Here is a 22,739-nt window from a genome sequence, read left to right on the forward strand (position 1 = left end):
CGTCTCTTCATATAAGCAACATTTGCCAAGCATGTATTGTGTTCAGGCACCATGCTGGGTGCCAGGAGCTCAGAGAATCAGAGAAGAATAAGATGGGGCCCTGCCTCCAGAGCCTCAGCTCCTAGCTGAGAAGGAGACAAGCACCGGCTTATGGTGGGCACTCAGAGAACATGGAGAGGGAAGGCCCTTCACTCTGGAGAGATGGAAGCATGGGGAGTGGATGGCAGAAGTTTCCACCAAGGAGCAACTGTTTTGAATTGGTTCTTGATGAACAGGTAAGAATTTTGTAGCTAAACAAGGGCTTGGGGCTGGGAGAACATTGTAGGAGAGAATCATGTGCAAAGTCTAGGAGGTGAGAAGGAACACAGTATGTTCCAGGAATTGTAAGGAGTATATAGCTGGAGAGGAGGCGTTGTGAGGCTGTAAGGCGAGGCACAGCAGGAAGGGGAAATGCCCTGAAAGCAAACAAGGTGGATACCAGCGGAGAAGCTGGAGCGCAGCACGCCCTTCACTGTGGCCAATGCTGCCACCCACTGGACGTGTGAGGAGACAGGTGGAAGCTGGAGGCCAAATCAGAGTGAAGCTGATGGGCTGGGATGGGTACGTGCGCATGCTAGGGGTGCCAGCAAAGTCTGTGATCAGAAGTGACCTGGGACAGGAGGAGTGTGATCTGAGTACCCAGGAAAGGTCCTTTGTCCCCTGCATCCTTTGGCCACTGGTTGCAGTGAGCAAGAGTCTACCATTAGAAGATGTTTACTTTGTCTAAAATAATGAGACAATAAGAATTGTGCTAAAATGCATTCTCCTCTAGAAAAAGGGGCACATTTATCTCCTTTTTAAGGCCTTGGCATGTCTATATGTTGTTAGAGCAACTGTGTGTGCTAGTGAGGGAGTGCAGGCCTCAGATCTAACTCTGATGAGGGCATAAGAGGAGAGATCCTGATCGAGAGGCGCTGTTCTGGACTCATGCTCTGTTGGGGTACCTTGAGGAGGGGGTGCAGTTGAGGGGGAGGCAGCTTGAGGGCGCTAGGTGCCCTGTGTTCATAATGTTGGTAGGATCCAGAGACGAGAAGAGAGACTCAGAAAGAGGAGGCAGAAAGGCCTGGGAAACACAAGAGCATTACTCCACAAACTAGCCCTGAGCCTGCCAAGCACCAAGGTCTTGCTAAAAGCAGTTTGGTTGCATGGTTAAGAGCATGGGCTTTGGAGTCAGGTTAGGGTTGGAACCTCATTCTGCTATTTGTCAGTCATATAATCTGGGCAAGTTATTCAACCTCTCTGAGCTTGTGAGCCTGGCGCTCATTAAGTTTCCAAGGATTTAATGACCCTGAGTAAACACTCCATGAATGGTATGCATTTGTTCATCGGCATGCGGCCCCTGGTAGATGATCAGAAATGCTTGCTGATTTGCCTGGAAGAGAACCAGCTGTGGGCATGGAGGAAACAGCTCCTCACACCAAAGCATGAGCGGCCAGGAACAGTCTTTCATTAAGTGGCCCCATTTGGTCTCGTTTTCCTTTGGATAGCCATAGATTTTCTCGGAGGCTAGATTTTCTCCTGAGCTCTGATGGCAGCCCCATAGCCCTGGTGTTTCTAAGTCAAGATTAATCAGTGGGCAAAATCAACACCGACTTCAGCCTATAGGAAGACTGGATGCTTTTTCATGCTCTGAACGTTTGAGCAGAATTATGTTTTCTATTATCAGAATTTCTGTGCCTTTGAGTAGCTTTTATTTTCAGGCCATTCATTTAAAAACAAGAGCTCCTCCTCATGGAAGTTTATAGACTCAATTCTAGAGAACAGAAATTTATATTAATTCATTTAAAAGCCATCACTAGCCAGCAGGCTACTTCTGGCTATGGCCAAAAACTGGGGAAAACAATTTCCTACAGAGAACAGGACCCAAATTTGTGCTTACTAGTTATATCCTGGACCCTACTGGTAAGAGAACATTCTAGCAAAGAGTACGTGGCTGGAGGCATAAGATTTCTAGTCAACAGGTGGATCCCATTCAGTGTTTGAACAAGTGCTCTAGTGGAATCAACTCCCGTCCTCCCTCCTTCCCTCCCTTCAAAAGAAGATTTAAGCAATCCTGAATGAGAGAATTGTTTCTCTGTCTCTGGAAACAATTCTCTAAGGGAGAATCTTCTTGGATGCAGGATGGACTGGACCGATGATATGAATTAGTCTAAGATAAGAGGCCTTAATGAAGCCAGGCTGAGACTAAGAGAATTGAAGTCAAATATAGGATTTGTAACAAAGGAATATATAGCCAAAAGCCAAGATACAATTTCTGTAACGTTGCATATATGTGAAGGAATGACATTTACTGGTTGGCTGGTTTGTGGACCTTTGTTTTTACAACTCTGCATATTTTTTTACAAAATCACAATGTGAAGTCCTGCAAACTTAATAGCTCTGATTTTCTTTTTTCATCTAGGTGGAATTGTTGATTCAGTTGGTTTCATACATTAGTAGTCGGTAACCTCAGGGGGGCATGACAAGGACTGAGACACCAAAAAAAAAGGGAGAGTCAAGAGACAGGTTACAAGTTGACAGAGCACTTCTGTGCTTGGTCCCTCGGCACCTCAGTAAGAAAAAAATTCATTGGGGAGTTCGGATGGCTAGGATTCCAGAAACTCACCTAGTAAATATACAAAACAGGTAAAAGAATCTGACATTTGAGAGTCCGTTCTGTGTTATTAAGGCCAAGATTTTCTTCTAAATCTTGTTCCATTAGGCCAAATCAGCATTTAAGACCAGAGCCGGGCTCAAATGCGTCGCTGGCCTGAGTGGTGGTGGCCCAGGAGCAGCTGGGCAGACGTGGATTGGAACTGGAGCCTACCCCTCCCGCCCGCTCCCACCCCACTTGACTGCAGCCAGCATCCTGTGGTTGCTAACTGCTCTGCATCCATTCACCTGCTGCTGTCAGCGAGCCCAGAAAGCCCCTCTGCTATTTCAGCAACAACCACTGGAGGGCCCCAAACATTGCTCTGGGTCTCCAGTTTCCCACTGCCCACCAGACAGGTGCCCAGCAAGCCCACTGACGACAATACCATCATTTCCCCGTATTGCCTCAGTTTGACATGATAGCAGAAAACGGGTGCCCAGGCAACAGTGATCACGTAGACCAGGCAAGACATGCAAGTAGAAAATCTGCCTCCTCCAGATTTCCACATCTCACCTTTGAGTCCAATCTTCTTCCAGTTCAGTAACACTGTTGATCCCCTTAATCAAGGACTACCCGGATCAACTGGAAAAGGACATTTCTGTAAGTCTCCTAGTCCCAAAGCTTAGTCCCCAAAGCAGTGGGGAACTGTCAATGACTGCACTTTAAAGCCCATCTTCTATGTTCATTTCATCTGATATCTGCCCAGAGTCATCTTTTGGAAAGAACCCACTCACCCAGATGAGAGGAAGACGAGCCTTCCAAGCTGCCCTCTTCACACTAGTCACTCCCAAGAGTGCAGGGCCTGGGTCCGCAGCGGTAAAGACACTTCTGAGGAAAAGGGTGGCATTTAGGCCACCTGCAGGAGATGGAAGCAACTGTCTGCTTACCTCAGGGAGAAAGGGAAGCAGAGCAGAAGCTAGTTCCTTATAAAAACTTACATCAGTCTCTGCTAAGAGACTCAAGAAATTGCTGGGTTTTCAGAGTCGATAAAGTTAATTTTCTGGCTGACTGGAGGGTACACAAATAGAAATGGAAATAACACCAACTGAAAAAAGATACTTCAGAACATTAGAGCCATTAGGGAAATAAATTCCCTGACTTGCTTTTTAAAATACTTCGTGTTATGAACATAAATTCATGACACAAGGTTTAGGGCTATAAACAGTTTACTTCATATTTAGTGCTATAAACAGTCCACTTCCTATTTTTGTTTAAAAATTTAAAATTTCTTTTAACTTTAAAATGTAATAAATGGTTGCAGAAATTTTTAGAGAACTGCTTCTGTCAGTAATGCAGCAATACTGTCCCATTCATGACACATGTTTCCTTTAACCACAACTCATTAATCCTTTATTCACCTCAAACCAACTCATTCCACATTTTGAGTAGCAACTCTGTGCCATGCTCAGTGGCGGTTTCCTTTATTACCTGATGGATATAAAAAAATCAAAGCTAACTCATTTTTATTTTTTACATTGCTTGTGAGATTTGTGATGTGTTTAGCAGTTGTTTCCTCATTTTCATTGCTGTATTCATTGTCTGAACATAGTTTATGTATCCATCTGTGGGTAAATTGCATTTTTGGCCACAGTCCCTGTACCCAGACCCTTTGTTATTTTGACTTTTTATGGTTGAGTTCCCATCTCTGCAACCTGTCTCTTCATCTGGAAGAGCAGGATGAGGAAAGGGCAGCAAGTTGTTTCTGTAAGTTCAGTGGGACCAGGGGAGAGAAAGGGGACCTTATGCCGTGACTTTCTGTTCCCAATCAAAGAAATCAATCTGTAAATATTAAGTATGGTGGGGAAAAGACTTTTTGTAAAGTTTTCAGACCAAAAACAAACAAAACCATAGAACCCTCATACAGTATCTAGTTTAACATTAAGACTCTTACCACCCACACTAATAGTGATAGTTACCTCAAACATGATGTGTAACTGTAAAATGGTAGTGATCACACGCACAAATGTGAACAAGAATTTATTTCTTAAATGTACTTAGAGCTGATATATGACAGAATTTTTACAAGAATATTTAGTCAACAAAAATGATACCTGTGGGTATAATTAGTACGTGCAATTCACTGGAACACGGTAAAAATACATACAATTTTCTAGACAAGCCTTATCTATATGAAGTTAGATTAAATGTGGGGTTAAAACAGCAAGTGAAAATATTAAACTTCTGAGTAAATGGGACATAGCAAGGATATAAAAGGGAGACATCTAATGCTAATCACTGCACTGCAGTACTAGTTAATTGCACATTTTAAAAGAGTACATCATTCAATATATATTAAAACTAAAGAATTTTCAATACCCATCTTCAAAATATCTGCTTCTGACACATTCTAATTTGGGATTCATGTAACAGTATGTGAAGCATGCAGTTATCATTTAGATAAAACTGTTTTCAAGGGATGAAAGATATGAAACATTTATCACCATCAGCCTTAAAAGCATTTTTACAGTGATCTACCAACTTTAATGAACAAATGGGTAATGAAGTTAAATTAACAATTCAAGGTAATGATTGACTGCAAAAGGCCCTTAAAAATTCCGGAACAAATAACTAGTGAGTTCCCCCTCGGCTTTTTAAAAAACTTTTAATGCAATTTATACAGGAGTATCATGCTAATGCATACTAGAAAAGATACATTCAGCTTTGGAAATTTTTTTAACTTACATTTCAATAACTTCTTTTTTTAACTTCTATTTCAAATAATAGAAGAATTAAAAAAAATTCAAGAAAACCCTAATGGGCTTTCCTGGACTACCTTTCCATTTATAAAGGTACTTCCTGAAAGGTCCTGTTGTAAAGGACCAATCCAAAGAAGAATTACGCTGTCAGCTAGTTTACACCGTCTTTGAAACCAATTTTAGGCTACCTCTCACTACCTTGTCATTTTATGGCTTCATATTTTCTTAACTTACAGAGAAGTTAGTAACCTTACCTGAGCAATATAATCTAATACTATCTACAAGAAAAAGACATCCCAATAATTTTTCAATTTTTCAACATCAGTTCACTTGTGGCTTATTATTTTGACATTTTACTCAACGACAAAACAGAACAAAACTTTATTGAAGCAGAATTGTTCTCAAATGGTAATCATTTTTTTAGATTTATAATATCATTGCAATTTTAAACTACATATGATTTAGAAATTTGCTCTTTAAACCAACTGAGCAAATCAAACAGAGGAGACGTGGAATATAGTGGAATAATATGGTGGAAGAGCTTTCTCACTGGATTTACTTAGTCAATATATGCCAGTACAAATATATTTTAGGAATTCTACTATATAACTACTCTACTTCTCTATTTATGTTGCAATCTTATTAACTGATTAACAAGAAAAAAGACATTTAAAAAATTGCATGGGCTCATTTCTATTTTTAAAGTTATTTCAGATGTTCTACTTTAAATATGAGCTTTAATAAATGTTTTATAAATATGCTTCAACTTTATTAATCTTAACTTCAAAATAAGAGCTAGGGTCACTCGGTAACTTCATGTGGTAAAACCTCTTATCTGGAAATCAGACAGAAATTTAAAAATTAGTTAGAGAACTAATGGATGTAATTTTGCTCCGAACCACCAGTTTCTACTCAAATATTAGCTGTTTCTGAGCACCGACTCATCTGAAAAAACATTAAAATTTTAGATTTTAGTGGATAGAAATTCCAGTTTTACAGTTTTCCAAATTATTCAGAAATATACCTTTATGAGGGATAATAGTAGGATACCAAAGACAGCACTAACTCATGTGTACTCACAGTACACGTGAGTTACTCACATGTAAAATACGCTGTATCAATTTTCTTTATCTCCAAATTCTGCAATGGGACTATGCCATCATAAGCAGTGAATTAGTTTTATCCACAAAGAGGCCGTTTTCTGATGTGCTAGCATTATTTTAAACAAAGAAAAAAATTTTGGATACTAAAGATTTAGAGGGTAATAAATCCACTAACATATATATATACAGATTAGTTTTTACATAAAGATTTGTTCCTCTGCCTACATAAAATATAATTTATATGCATAAAAACATGGATTATTCCAAGACATGCTCTAGGAAAGTAATTTTGGATTTAAATCAAGTTTCATGATTGCTTTTCTATATAGGGCAAAAATGTATAATACATCAGTGCTCAAATATATACTCATTTCCTGAATGACTTTTTGCACAGTAACCATAGATCCATATGATATGTCTAAAGTGCTCTGTGGCCGAGGGGACCGTCAGTCACTCATTGTACTGGGTTCTATATACAGGTCTCAACATACAAACCCACTCACAAGATATTTTTTCATAAGGACCCTTCATTCTTATTCCCTCAAGTCATGAATTCACATTTTACATCTGCTCCCGAATGTACCAACTTCACTGCACAATGTTCTTCGCAACACTGCTGCTTGTTATGAGCAAAGGTTCAGCTAGGAATATGATTACATATTTAACAGATAAAAATTTCTTGACAGACAAGATAGTCAGTCCAGCCTTGAGTGCCTTAAATGACAGTGATGCCATCCATTCTGCTGTAGTGTGGATTTGGGTCTCTCTGTCCCTTCTTGATCTCTCTGTAACTCATCTTCCTCATCTACTCCTGTCATTCTACCAATCTCATATTGGCTTTGTCTAAAGTAGGAAACTGGATGTATCAGAATAAAGCACTGCTGTCTCAAAGGATTATATGTGAGAAAAAACTCTGAAATTAAGAATTAAATAAATGCTAGAATAGAAAAGGTGAAATACAGCAGAAAGTCTAATGGGAACAAAATGTGAATAAAAAGTAGAATTATATTTCAATTGTAAATGTATGCCAATTTTTCTTGACCTCTTATTATTTAATGATTTCTATAAATAGTCTGCCTTATTTCTGTAAATCACATGACAAAAGTAAAACCTATTTCCTCTGAGTTCATTTGATAGCAACAATCTAGAACTAAACTACTGATTAATGACAACTTCTTTGATAAATATTAAGCCCCCTTTTTAACCTCTGTCTCTGTGTCAAATGGGGTAGGAGGGGTGGCATGAATGCTTAAGCAGGGTCAGCATTAAACTGTGGAAGCCTGGCTCACTTCTCCTGAGAAACAAAACTGGCAGGAGAAGAAGTTTAAATTATTCCCATATTACAATATTCTACCCTACCTCAGAACTGGGAGATAATAACATATCTGATCATTCACTACCTCTACAATAAAGATACTTGCTAACTGTGATAATTACTAAGATAGGTATGAGCATTGGTTGGATTGTGGTTTGTTTTGGTGAATACTGACCAAGACCTCAAACCTAAGTTTGTTTCAAACACCTACCACAGAAAAGATGTTTTTTTAACCTTAGCCTACTCAAAAATAAAAACAAAGTACATTGAAACACATTTTCAGCTGAAAACATTAAGCTCTTCAGTCAAATTCTCTTAAGCCTTAACAGGAAGAGTCAATACTGTTGATAGACACGTAATGAAAAATGTTAAAATACATTTTAAGCCTTTATAAGTGGCAAACGAGTTTTTAAATGCTGAAGCAGATTGTGGCATGTATTCTTAGCTCTTATCTGTGTACTCTGAGTTTGTAGAAGTGGCTCCTCAAAGAGGTTGTCAGAATTAAAAGTAAATTTTTGAAAATTTAGTAAGAATGATTACATAATACTCAAAAAATTACTATTTTAAATCTGCCAAGTAAGAACTCTGGAATTCTGTTTCTCCATTAACAACTGACAGCATCATTACTAATGGAAGGGAATCAACTGTTATCTTGTATGTGCATATGATTATAAATGAGCCCAATTTTTTTTATGTCAAACTATAGAAGCCAGGCTCGAAGTCATGTTGTATGGACCTCTTTTTTTTTTTTAACATGGGCAGGCACCGGGAATCGAACCCGGGTCCTCTGGCATGGCAGGCAAGCATTCTTGCCTGTTGAGCCACCGTGGCCCACCCTGGACCTCTTTTTAACTGAAGTAGAGGGTCTAGATCTTTGTTCCTCTAATTTTTGATATAATTCTTCCCAAGTCACTTCATTTGATTATTCTCAGTGAAATTAGTATAGCTGTGCTCACCAAATATATCACGGCTTATTTTTTAAGCACCCTGTTTTCTATGTAGCAAAACAAAAATGAAAAGTTTTACTTTATATATTTCAGACAAGCTTTCTGTTTTTCTTCAGTGCAAACATCCTGAAACAGCACAAAGTCATTCAGCTATTCAAAGGATGAAGTCAGTTTATGTAGTGCTTAAAGAAGGGTCCAGATATTCTGGAATGGAAATAGCCCATGTGAGATACAGTACAGTTTTATCCTGAAGGGCAAATGATCATCTTCAGTGAGTGAAGATTATTTTTAATTGAAATCACAGATAAAGTATTTTTAGCTTGACTTTACAGGTAACTGCTGAAGTTGTAGCAGGAACTAGTCTTTCACTGAGGCATGTAGCCACCTTGTCTTACAGTCTGAGGTAAGTAACTTTTAGGCATTCCTTCATCAATTGCAGCCTCCATCCCAACTGTTTCAAATCTGTCTATTTGTCCCTCAGTACCTGGACCAAAAGCATCTGCTGTACAAGCTTCCTGAAACATTTTCATTTGCCCAGATCCACAGGACTGTGAATTATGATCTGAAATCTGCTGGTCCTTAAGTCTAACAAAATCTTCCTCGTTGATTGATACTACCTGTTTGGACCTTTCAAAATGTAAAATATCAGGGCCGTTTTCATGTTGACCGCAGTTCTGCTTGAAATACTGTTGTCTGGGCAATATGCCATCACCACCATCTACATTATCAACTAATTGTAGGTCTTCTGGTCGCTCTTCTGAATCCAACAAGGGCTGGGTGGATTCAGATCTTGAGAAGACTTGAACTGATGGAACCTGGTGTCTGTAGCCACTATGAACCACAGTTGAATACTGGACAGTGCTTGAAGTATTTTGTGCAGATTCATTTTCCTCACTGCTAGAAATGCTTGGCCTAGATGATGACATGCATGAAGACCCTCCAATGCCACTGCTGTGTCCTTCAGTGCTAATTTTTTCCTTCTTAAATAGGTCCAGTGATTTCAGATCTTCTGGAAAAGGCTTTTTGTTGTTTGCTTCTATTTCCACGACGCTTACATCAGTGAAATTGCCATCGGAATACATTTGCTCTTTCGAATTAAAATTGTGCTAATAAGAGTGAAAATGGACTATTAGAAACTATCAGGGATATACATTGTTATTATTCTATATCATATATATATTATTAAAAGCTCTCAGAGATTTACATGGCAAATACTAGTCAGAACCATAAAGCTAATGCATGTCCGAAATTTCAGTAATTTTCAAAGGTGCAGAACTAACCAACACCACGTCAGTAAATCATTGTTATCTACCTGAACTGCAGATAATGTGAAGTCAGTTTAAGAAGTTTCAATCAGACTGTACTTCCTGAGAATTTTAAAATCAATACTGTTGGTATCACATTCTGATAAGATAATGGTCTAACACAGTATTTCAAAAAGAGAGAATGACTAAGAAGCCCCTGATCAACTGGATAGAAAAACTAAGAAGTATGTTACAAAAAATCAAACTTGAGTTACCAGGGTTTCACGGAATATAAAAATGCACATTTCAATCTTTAATTTAATGTAATCTTTAATTTAATTGTTAATGCAATCAGGGATTATTGAAGCACAATAAATGAGTCATTTCCCCTTTAGGGTAATTTTTTTTTTTTAGGGTAATTCTAAGCTCTCAAAGAATTTAGTGTAAGCTCTGTGAAATCACATCATCAGTGGTAGACTGTTAAATATGGTTTTGAAATCCAATCCAAACAGCCTCCTTTACAACAGAGTTATCATCACATAGCAGTTTCAGCACACTAAGTTTTCAATTTGCAAGTATTTTTAATGTTTATGCAACAGAATTAGGAATATAAGAACAAATATACTATGATGATGATGATAACCCCCTAGAATGTGTATGCATTATTATAAATTTTAATTATGGGCAGAATGCTCACCTCCTATGCAGGAGAACCCAGTCGATTCACAGAGCATGCACCTCACAGAAAAAAATTCTCATTCATATACTATTTGTTTTTTCATTTACTGTTCATTTCTGCCTAATTATCCTGTGGTTGAACTCTAGAAATGCACTGTATTATAAACAATTCAGAAGCATTTTATCTTACCCTTGGAGGTGTGTGAGGTGACCACTGGGCAATATGACTTTTTGAAGGATCGGGAACGTTAGGCCATATATGTTTTTTAATCCTACAGAGAAAAGAAATATGGCATATGTAGAACCACATGTAATAAATAATGAATAATCCCTATTTCTAAACAGGTTTATCTAAGAATCTTTAAGAATCAAATAAAAAACAAAATAGTGAGGACTTCCGGGTCAAGATGGCGGCTTAACAATGTGCACATTTTAGTTCGTCCTCCAGAACAACACCTAAATAACCAGAAACAGAATAGAACAGCTCCTGGGGCCACGTCAGTGACCAGACACACAGCGTACCCCAGTCTGGACCAGCTGGACCGGCTGCGAGCCCCTCCAAACCGTGAGTTCCCAAAGTTGTGGCAGCTGGTGCCCCTCCCCCAAAGGCCGCTTCCCAGAGGGGAAAGGAAAGGACTTTACCAGCAGCAGGGACTGGGCACAATCAAACGCCAATTGTGGAATTAATTAACAAATTCTGACTACTAAAAATAGGCCCCCAGCTTAGGTGAACCTGATCAAAGCAGAGGTTGCTCATTTTTGCCCAGGTGCCAAGGGGGCAGGGCTGAAAGAAAAAGGGGTTAAAAAAAAAAAAAAAGGAAGGAAACAGAGGTTTTTGTGGCTATGTATCTACAAAGCCGTGACTGCCTTTGGAAACAGTGGCAGGACTTTTCAGGCTGCAACTGCCCCAGGCATAGGCAGAAACAAGCTTATTTGAGAGCTTGTCTGGAACCTGTGCCTTCCCCAGGGGAGGGGTGAAGCTCCACTCAGGTGGAATCCCTCCATCAAGGAATTCAGACACCAGGGCTTGGTAATTTGAAGCCATTAAAACCAGCCTACAACTTCTCCTCTGTCTCCACCACACCCCCAGCAGGAAGAGTCTGCCAAAGTTAAAGGTACCGCATCATCTTATGCTGGTGGGACCTGCAGTCAGACAAGCGCCACACACAGAGCAGGATAAGAAACACAGAGTCCAGAAACTTCACAGGAAAGTCTTTCAACCTGCTGGGTCTCACCCTCAGGGAAACCGATGCAGGTGACTCTTTCCTCCTGATAGGAGGCCAGTTTGGTCTGGGAAAATCTGGCTGGGGTCTATTCTAAGTAGACCCTCCTAAGCGTGTGTGTGTGGGGGAAAGGCACCACATAAGCAGGGCAAGAAACAAGAAAACAAGAACTGAAAAATTCTCCTCTGTTAAACAAAACTTAAGCTAGAGGTCCAGATAAAGCTGAACTGATTTTCAAAGAACAGATAGACAACAAATTCATCCAGCAAGAAAATCCTAAGTAAAAGAACTGAAAGCAATCTCCAGAATAAACTAATTGAGGTAATTAAATGTCTAGATGCCAGCAAAAAATAACAAATCACACTAGGAAAATTGAAGATATGGCCCAGTCAAAGAAACAAACCAACAATTCAAATGACATACAGGAGCTGAAACAATTAATTCAGAATGTACGAACAGACACGGAAAACCTCATCAAAAACCAAATCAATGAACTGAGGAAGGATATAAAGAAGGCAAGGAAAGAAAAAGAAGAAACTGAAAGTCTGAAAAAACAAATCACAGAACTTATGGGAATAAAAGACACAAAAGAGATGAAAAAAACAATGAAAACCTACAATGGGAGATTTCAAGAGACAGAACATAGGATTTCTGAACTAGAGGATGGAACATCTGAAATCCGACAAGAAAAAGAAACTATAGGGAAAAAAATGGAAAAATATGAGCAGGGACTCAGGGAATTGAAAGACAATATGAAGTGCATGAATATACGTGTTGTGGGTGTCCCAGAAGGAGAAGAGAAGGGAAAAGGAGGAGAAAAACTACTGGAGGAAATTATCATGAAAATTTCCCAACTCTTATGAAAGACTTAAAATTACACATCCACGAAGGGTAGCGTACCCCAAAGAGAACAGATCCAAATAGACATACTCTAAGACATTTACTAAGCAGAATGTCAGAGGTCAAAGAGAAAGAAAGAATCTTGAAAGCAGCAAGAGAAAAGCAATCCATCACATACAAGGGAAACCCAATAAGACTATGTGCAGATCTCTCAGCAGAAACCATGGATGCGAGAAGACAGTGAGATAATATATTTAAATTACTAAAAGAGAAAAACTACCAACCAAGAATTCTATATCCAGCAAAATTGTCCTTCAAAAATGAGGGAGAAATTAAAACATTTTCAGACAAAAAAATCACTGAGAATTTGTGACCAAAAGACCAGCTCTGCAAGAAATACTAAAGGGAGCACTAGAGACAGATACGAAGACAAAAGAGAGAGGTGTGGAGAAGAATGTAGAAACGAAGACTATGAGTAAAGGTAAAAAGAAGGAAAATTAGATATGACATATAAAATCCAGAAGGCAAAATAGTAGAAGAAAGTACTACCCATGCAGTAATAACACTGAATGTTAATGGATTAAACTCTCCCGTCAAAATACATAGTCTGGCAGAATGGATTAAAAAAACAGGACCCATCTATATGCTGTCTCTACTCAAAGGACATGAGGCCAAGGACACAAATGGACATTTACACACCAATGTTTATAGCAGCATTATTTACAATTACCAAGAGATGGAAACAGCCAAAATGTCCATCAACAGATGGTTTGCTAAACAAACTGTGACATTTACATAAGATGGAATATTATGCAGCTGTAAGACAGAATAAAGTTATGAAGTATGTCACAACATGAATGGACCTTAAGGACATTATGCTGAGTGTGATTAGCCAGAAACAAAAGGACAAATACAGTATGATCTCACTGATATGAACTGACATTAGTGAATAAACTTAGAATATTTCATTGGTAAAAGAAACCATCAGGAGATAGAAATAGGGTAAGATATTGGGTAATTGGAGCTGAAGGGATACAGATTGTGCAACAGGACTGAATATAAAAACTCAGAAATGGACAGCACAATATTACCTAACTGTAATACCCTTATGTTAAAACACTGAATGAAGCTGCATATGAGAATGATAGAGGGAAGAGGGCTGGGGCATAAATGAAATCACAAAGAAAGATAGACAATAGGGATTGAGATGGTGTAGTCTAGGAGTGCCTAGAGTGTGTGGTGATGGTGACTAAGTGTACAAATTTAAAAACTGTTTTTGCATGGGGAGGAACAGAGGAATGTCATTACTGCGGTGTGCTGAATTTAGATGGTACTTAATATTTTAAAATTTCGGCTAATGTGTGAGACTAAAGCAAAAAATGTTTATTTGGTACAAATCTATACTTTGACTAGTGCATCTTCTAACATAACTTATGTAGATAGTTGATTGAACACCTTAAGTACATGGAACTTTGTATAGGACATGAGATTTTCTTGGTTTGTCCAGGAGATGTCCTGATGAATCCCAGAGTGATTTGATCAGTGAGTGGAAAAGTATTTGCAAAGTCCCCTTCGGGAAGTGGTGTGAATGGGGGAGGACTCAACTTCCCCAAGTTTAATTCTTGATGTTCTCACATGCAGTGTGGACAGCCAAGGCTATGGGCTGAGCCCCCAGTCTTGGGGTTTGTTCATATGAAACTTAACCCCATAAAAGGATAGGTCAAGCCTACTTAAAATTAAGTCTAAGAGTCACCCACAAGAGAACCTCTTTTGTTGCTCAGATGTGGCCTCTCTCTCCAGCCAACACAGCAAGCAGACTCACTACCCTCCCCCTGTCTATGTGGGACATGACTACCAGGGGTATGGATCTTCCTGGCAGCGTGGGACAGAAATCCTAGAATGAGCTGAGATTCAGCATCAAGGGATTGAGGAAAAACTCTAGAATGAGCTGAGACTCAGCATCAAGGGATTGAGAAAACCTTCTAGACTAAAACGGGGAAAAGGGAAATGAGACAAAGTGTCAACGGCTGAGAGATTTCAAACAGAGTCGAGAGGTTATCCTGTAGGTTATTCTTATGCATTAAGTAGATATCACTTCGTTATCTAAGATGTAATGGAGAGGCTGGAGGGAACTGCCTGAAAATGCAGAGCTGTGTTCCAGTAGCCATGTTTCTTGATGATGATTCTATAATGATATAGCTTTCACAATGCGACTGTGTGATTGTGAACCTTGTGTTTGATGCTCCTTTTATCTACCTTGTCAACAGATGAGAGGAACATATGGAATAAAAATAAATAATAGGGGGAACAAATGTTAAAATAAATTTAGTTTGAAATGCTAGTGATCAATGAAAGGGAGCAGTAAAGGGTATGGCATGTAAAATTTTTTTTTTCTGTTTGTTATATTTTTCTGTTGTCTTTTTATTTCTTTTTCTGAATTGATGCTAATGTTCTGGAAATGATTATGATGATGAATATGCAACTATGTGATGATATTGTGAATTGCTGAGTGTTTGTGTTGGGATTTTTTGTGTTTGTGTTTCTTGTAATTTTTTTTTAATTAATAAAAAATTTTTAAAAAATTAAAAAAAAAATAGCTACTCTACCGCAAAGTAAAACAGAAAGTTTATCTCATTATAACCAGCAGAAAAATGCATAAAGATCTTAATTTCAAATTTTAATTATTCAGTTTTAAAAATCCCTGAAATCAAATTCTGTAATATAAAGTTTTAGCCAAGCCACATCCACTTCTAAGAAAACAAAAACAAAAAGTACAATTTTTAATGAAAAGAACCCAGATACTGTAATAATAAAAATGTTCTAAAATTGATCAAGGGGATGTATGCACAACTATGTGATGATACTGTTAAATAGTGTATACCTTATGATGGTTTATATGGTATGTGAATATATCTGGATAAAATTGCATTTAAAAAATTGAATTATTAATTAAAACCTTCCCATAAAGAAACGCCAGGCCTAGATAGCATTATTTGCTCTATTAAGATATAATACTAGTTCTACCCAAACTCTTCCAGAAAACAGGCGGTGACATGTTTCAATTCATTTTATGAGGCCAGTATTACCCTGACTCCAAAATCAGACAAAGGCTTCACAAATAAAAGACAGGCCAATATCAATCTCAGAAAAAATTAGAAACATGACAAAACTTTCTCAACTTAGAGTTGGTATCTATAGCTAATATTGTAAGATATGGTAGAAGACTGAATGCTTTCTCGGTAAAATCAGGAACAAGATAGAGATGTCAGCTTATATTTTGACACTATACTAGAGGTCCTTGCACTAAAAGCATATGGATTGGTACTAAAAGGCAAAAAAAAGAATGACAAGGCACAAAGGTTGTAACAGTCATCATAGGTAGCATGATCACACATGTAGAATATCTAAAGGAATCCACAAAAGCTATTAGAATTGGTATGCGAATTTAGCAAGGTCTCAGGATACAAGAGCAATATATTTTTAAAAATCCTTTTTATATACTAGTGATAAACAATTACAATAAAAATTGTAAACACTCCATTTACAATAACATAAAAAATACTTAGGAATAAATGATGTACAAGACCTGTCCAATAAAAACTACAAAACCAAAAGGAAATGAAAGAAAATCCAGAAAAATGAAGACATATATTATGCTCAAAGACTGAAAAACTCAAGAGTACATTTCTTCCGAAATTGGTTTACTGAGTCAATAAAATACCAATCAAAATTTTTTTGAGGAAACTGGCAAGCTGATATTAAAATATCATGAAAAGGTAAAGGACCCAGCTAAGATAATTTTGAAAAAGAATACAGCTGGAAGACTTGCACTACCTAATTTTAAAACTTACTATACCACTTTAGTAATCAAGACAGTATAGTACTGATGTTAATAAGAGACATTTAGATCAGTAACAGAATTGAAAGTCCAGAAATAGACTTACAGGGACAACTGATTTTTGGCAACGTATCAAGGGAAGTCAATGGGGGAGAAGATAAGTCTTTTTAGCAAATGATCCTGGAACAATTAGATAGCTGTGGGAAAAAATTAACCTTAAGCTTAACCTCACACCATGCACAAAAATTAACTCAATATGTGTCACAGACACAAGAATTAAAATAAAACCAATTGTTTGAATTAAAATAAAACCAATTGTTTTAATTTTAAGAATTAAACTTCTAGGAGAAAACATTAGAGAAAATCTTTGCAACACTGGGTTAGACAAAGATTTCTTAAATAGAACACAAAATGCAGGACCATAAAAGAAAAAAAAATTGGCAAACGATCCAAAACTAAAAACTTTTGCTTTTCTAAAAACAGTTAAGAAAACAAAAAACACAGCAAGCAATGGATTGGGAGAAAAACGTGCATAAACTTTACTTATAAAACTTTTAAAACATAACAAAGAACTCTTCTAGCTCGATATTAGCAAGGTAACCCTACTTAAAAGTGAGCAAACAATTTCAACAGACACTTCAAAAGATGTATATCAGTGGCACATGAAAAGATCTTGTACCAGTCATCAGGGAAATGGAAATTAAAACAACAATGAGAGAGCTATCACAAACCCAAAAGAAAGAATGGCTAAGGCTAAAAAAAAAAACCCTAACAAAACCTAATGCCAGTGATGATATGGAACTGAAACTCTCACACACTGCTATTAGGAATGCTAGATGGTATAGCTACTTTAAAAAACAGTATGGCATGATCTCAGAGTTAAATATACATTTACCTTATGATTCAGATATCCCACTCACAGGTATTTATTCAAGATAAATGAAAATGTATGACCACCCAGAGATTTGTGAATACTCTCCGTAGCACTATTTATAATAACCCCAAGTTAGAAACAACCTAAACTACTCATCAACACATGAACAGACACACAAATTTCATGACTATTCAGGGATAAAAAGGAGAAAAATAACGGTATATGCACAAACCAAAAAATGTTATGCTACTTGAAATATGTCAGACATATCACTACATGCTATTTTATTCCAATATACAAAATTCTAGAAAGAGGAAAGTTACAGTCACAGAAAGCAGGTCGGTGATTCCCTGAGGGTAGGGAACAGGATAAACTACAAAATGGCATGAAGAATCTTCAGGGTGATTGTGGTGGTAGTTACACATCTGTTAACAAGCAATAAGATTCAAACCATACCTTTAAAATGGATGAACTTATTGTGTGTAAACTGCATCTCAATAAAGCTGGGAAAATGCAGAAATATGAATCAGGATACTTACAGGTCTCGCTTATTGAAGCAGAACAATACTCCCAGAAGTGTCGTTAACAGGAACGCTAAACAAACAGGCACAACTATGGCTTCGATTTCTCCTTGAGCTGAAAAACAGAAATGGATAAGGTGGGAGATAACTGTTGACACATATGCTAAAGAGAAATAATGGACCTTCCCTATGAGATTACTGTTGAAAAGATGAACTCCTTTTAAGAAACAAAACAAAACAAATGAAAGGTTCTTCCCCCACCCCCAGCCCTTTCTCCTTTGTAAATCATATCCTGCCTGTTTATGTCTTAGACAGTACCAGATTACATATTAAGTATATAATGAATGCTGGTTGAGGCACTAAATGATTAGCTCAGTTTTCTAAACAGTAATGCAGAACTCTTATTTTTCTGGTAAATTAGAAGTTTGAAACCTAACCACTTATTACATTTATGATCTGCACTAGCAGAATCTTAGCAAAGGTTATCTTTTTTTCTCACACTTACCACTGAATAACTGAGAAATTACATTAGAATGAGTAACGGGTACAATTGAAAAAGCTATAAAACAATCTTTAATAATAAATGAATTTAACCTTTTACAAAAAGCAAAAATACAACCCTCAGGACAAGATTTTTAAGTTATTTAACATTTCTAAAATGATGATATACCTGATATAAGACTAAAGATTTTAGGAGATATTCCAAAGGCACAAAGAGTGGCACAAGCAGTAATAATATCTAGAAAGCAACAAGCTTCAGATTCCTAAATACCAAATTAATCCTACCTGCATTTAAGAGGGCTTATGAAATACACAGCTAATTGGGACAATTTATATGAGATTTTTTAAATGAGTATCTTATAGCAGTTTCTGGTTAACTTCCTCTCCTTCTCTTTTAATTAGCTTCTTAGAAGAATGTGTTTCCACAGATATCCCATTGTATATAACTCTATAACCCAACAGTAATGCAGAAACCAAAGGCAATGCTTGTGCATAGACTACTGGGTGGTAAATATTAACTCTTGAATGCTAAGAATCTCTTTATATTCCAAATAAAACTGAGGCAAAACTCTTCCTTTGCTGTGATAAATTTCTGGCTGTTTTCATATCTTGAGCCTTTGCATGTACAGCTCTAAGAGGTTTTCCTTCTGTTTGTCTACTTCCTTCAAGTCTTAAGTACTACCTCTAACATAAAACCTTCTTTGAAGGTGAAATCCCCCCTACTAATATATTTAAACTCCTAGCAAATTTACTGTCTGCATATCTCAACTGGCACTGTGCTTGTTTTGTTTACTTATGCCTTATTTCTTCACCTAAGTCATAATAAGGACCTTGGGGCAAATTCCCCATACCATGTGAAGAAGACATAATGAATCTATAAAACAAAAGATGGATAACTGAAAAAAGGAGACTGTGACATTAATACGTATGATCTAATATTTGGGAAAAATGTTTGCACAGAATGATTGAAAGCATAAGCAAAAATGTTAAGCAATTATTTTTGGTTGAGGGATAACAGGTGACATTTTTCTCTTTGTATTTTATGTATAAACCCCTATAAAAAGCATTACTTTTGTAACCAGGAAAAGAAACTTTAAAGATTTATTATTTTTATCTTCCTAAAGATTATGGTACAAAATCTTATTTCAAGAATTATTTGTTCCATGGAATCTTGAATAGGGAATGAGATTCTGTTGGTTTGCCCAGGTTAGTGTGCTGCCCCAAAATATCCCAGAGTGATATGGACAGTGAGTAAAGAAATATTTGCAAAGTCTCTTGGGAGGAATGGGGATAAGGGGGTAATATTCAACTTCTCAATATGGAGAATTTCTGATATCCTTACAAGCAGTGGGGACAACCAAATCAATAGGCTGGGCCCTGGATCTTGGGGTTAGTCCCTATGAAACTTATGCCTACACTGGATAACTTAAGTCTACTTAAAATTAGGTCCAAGAGTCACCTCCAGAGAACATCCTTTATTGCTCAGATGTGGGCCTCTCTCTCTAAACCAACTCAGCAGGTGAACTCATTGCCCTCCCTCCTATGAGGAACATGACTCCCAGAGGTTTAAATCTCTGGCAATGTGGGAGAGAAAGCATGGAACAAGTCAGGACCCAGCATCAAAAGACTGAGAAAGCCTTCTTGATCAAAAGTGGGAGGAGAGAAATGAGACAAAATAAAGTTTCATAATATGGAGGTCACTCTCACGCAGGCTTCAGTTAGACGTTGCTATCTAGCATAACTTGCCAACCCCCAACCAAAACCATTCCAGCCAATTCTGAAGAACACCTAGGGCAATATATAAGATTCTACAAAGGTTCCATACACTAGGGTAACTTTCCACAAACTTACAACCTCCAAATGGGTCCCTGGACCAGATAAGTCCTGAAACCTAGAGGGCCCAGCCTTTCCAGGACATCGGCTAGTTCCACCTTCCTACTCCTTATTATTGACAGACCTTTCAAAATGAAAAACTTTAGAAAGGGCACAGCCCAAATACCCCTAAAGAGTAAGAGAAAGATCAAAGGTGATGGTAGAGGTATACAGACAAGGTAGGGTTTAACAAATGAATATGACTGCTGAATCATTAAATTGGCATTTTAGTCCCCAGTATCTCAGAGAATCTAGAAGATAAAAGCTAAAATTGTGGAATTTGTAACCCATACCAAATTCTAAAATCTTTGCTACAACTAATTGTTGCATTGTGCTTTTTTGTGTATATGTTATTTTTCACAAGAAAAAAAGTCAATTGTGATAAAAAAAAATATTTATTCCTTCTAGCCTCCTCTATTCTGGAGCAGCTAGAAGGAAAAATCTGAAAGGATATTATGGTAGCCCATGATAAACTCTGGGATCTACTTATTGAAGAGTGCTTTGAAAATTATTGCTTTTTTCTTTCTTTGCTTTGTTTATATGTTATATTATACAATAAGAAGAAGCTAAAAAAAAAAAGTTTCCATGCCTGAGAGATTTCAAACAGAACAGAGAGGTTATCCTGGAGGTTATTCTTATGCGTTATATAGATATCCCCCTTTTTAGTTTATGGTGTATTGGTGTGACTAGAGGGAAGTTCCTGAAACTGTTGACTGGTATTCCAGTAGCCTAGATACTTGAAGAAACTGTATAAAGATATAACGTTTACAATGTGATTGTGTGATTATGAAAATCTTGTGTCTGGTGCTCCTTTTATCTAAGGTATGGGCAGGTGAGTAAAAAATATGGATTAAAAAAAACTGATAATAGGGGAAACAAAGGTTAAAACAAATTGAGTAGATTGAAATACTAGTGGTCAATGAGAGGTAAGAGCAAGGGGTATGGCATGCATGAGTTTTTTCTTTTTTATTTCTTTTGCTGGAGAGATACTAATGTTCAAAAAAATGATCATGGTGATGAATACACAACTATGCGAACTATGTGGTGACATTGTGACCTGCTGATTGTACACAATGTATAGAATGTATGTCAAAGAATGCTCGTATGTTTGCTGTTTATAACAAAAATATTTAAAAATAAATAATAGGGAAGACAAAGGGTAAAATAAACTGGTAGATGGAAATACTTGTGGTCAATGAGAGGGAAGGGTAAGGGGTACGGTCTGAGAGTTTTTCTTTTTCCTTTTTATTTCTTTTTCTGGAATGATGCAAATGTTCTAAAAAAATGATCATGATAAGAATATAACTATGTGATGATATTGTGAGCCATCGATCGTACACCATGTATACAATGTATGTGTGAGGATTTCTCAGTAAAAAAAATCAGAATTATTTGTTCCAATCTTTTCTATTGACATGTCACCAAAAACCTTATCCCAAGTACCTTCAAGTCATCACTGGCTTTAACAGCAAGGTCCAGGATCTTTTATTATCTATTTTATGTAGTCGCGTATCCACTTATTCTCCTATTCAGCAATTATTCAATCAACAAGGAATATAGGACTTACTATTTATAATTCACTGTGCTGGCACTTGCAGTGGGGGTTTCAAATACAATTGTAATAAAATAAGGTAATTTCTATAGTGATTCAAATGTAGTGGGGACACAGAAAGAATGCAACTTCAGTGCGTTTCAAGAGGCTAGAGGAACAGTCAAAACAAGAGAAGAGGATCTAAACTGAGAAAAAAAATGTAGAGAAAATGATAAGGAGCTTAAGGTCAAAGAAAGATATTAAGAAAGGAGGGCATGTCCAAGCAGTAATGAGAAGCTATCATCAATGAGACTTGATACATAAGTGAAGGAAATAGAAATTTAAAAATCCACTACAAACATGTAAAAATTTCCAGTTTTGGCGAGTTGGATGGCTGTAGCATCGAACACAGGAAGAGAAATGTATATGGAGAAGAGAGGATGGCTGAAGTTATGAACGGTGTTTGAACAAGCAGATGAGAAAACAGCTGAGACAGAGCACTGGGGAATATAAACCACCTAAAAGCAGAAAGAGGAGACTGAAAAGGAAAAGAATAGACTCAGGAGAGTGACGTCAGAAAATTACTATTAGATGAACCAAGGGAAGAATAATTTTCAAGAAAAAGAGGCCAACAGAGTCAAATGCTTAAAAGAATAGGAAAAAAGATACACGACTATAAAACATGCAGTAGTTCTGAAAACTAAGAAGTTTTCTACGAGTCATGCCATAAAGTTTCAATAGGAGTATGGGGATAGAGGCCTAATTTCAGCAGGTTAAAGACTAGAAGTATGCAAGTGGAGAATGCAAAGGTGGGCTATTCTTTCCAGTGACCTTATCATAAAAGGAAGAAGCAAGAGGAGAGAAAGGAAAGATACCATACCTCAG

The 22,739-nt window shown here is 37.2% G+C and overlaps 1 protein-coding gene and 1 pseudogene across 2 annotated transcripts in view; one reads left to right on the plus strand and one right to left on the minus strand.

Annotated features, from left to right (window-relative positions):
* The first annotated feature begins 209 nt into the window (after window positions 1-209).
* LOC143645770 (RAD9, HUS1, RAD1-interacting nuclear orphan protein 1 pseudogene) lies at window positions 210-3,624 on the plus strand (annotated as a pseudogene).
* Window positions 3,625-4,635: 1,011 nt separating this feature from the next.
* Window positions 4,636-22,739, minus strand: part of IL6ST (interleukin 6 cytokine family signal transducer) — a 59,036-nt gene continuing 40,932 nt past the window's right edge. For both annotated transcript variants that reach the window (XM_077117180.1, XM_077117183.1), the window contains 3 exons: window positions 17,969-18,065; window positions 10,845-10,926; window positions 4,636-9,838 (listed from right to left, as the gene is read on the minus strand). In XM_077117180.1, coding sequence (XP_076973295.1) covers window positions 9,098-9,838; window positions 10,845-10,926; window positions 17,969-18,065 — 920 coding nt within the window. In that variant the 3' untranslated portion in view covers window positions 4,636-9,097. The remainder of the gene's footprint in view (window positions 9,839-10,844; window positions 10,927-17,968; window positions 18,066-22,739) is intronic.

This window comes from Tamandua tetradactyla, chromosome 9, assembly GCF_023851605.1.
Source record: "Tamandua tetradactyla isolate mTamTet1 chromosome 9, mTamTet1.pri, whole genome shotgun sequence".
In the NCBI taxonomy this organism is placed as follows: domain Eukaryota; kingdom Metazoa; phylum Chordata; class Mammalia; order Pilosa; family Myrmecophagidae; genus Tamandua; species Tamandua tetradactyla.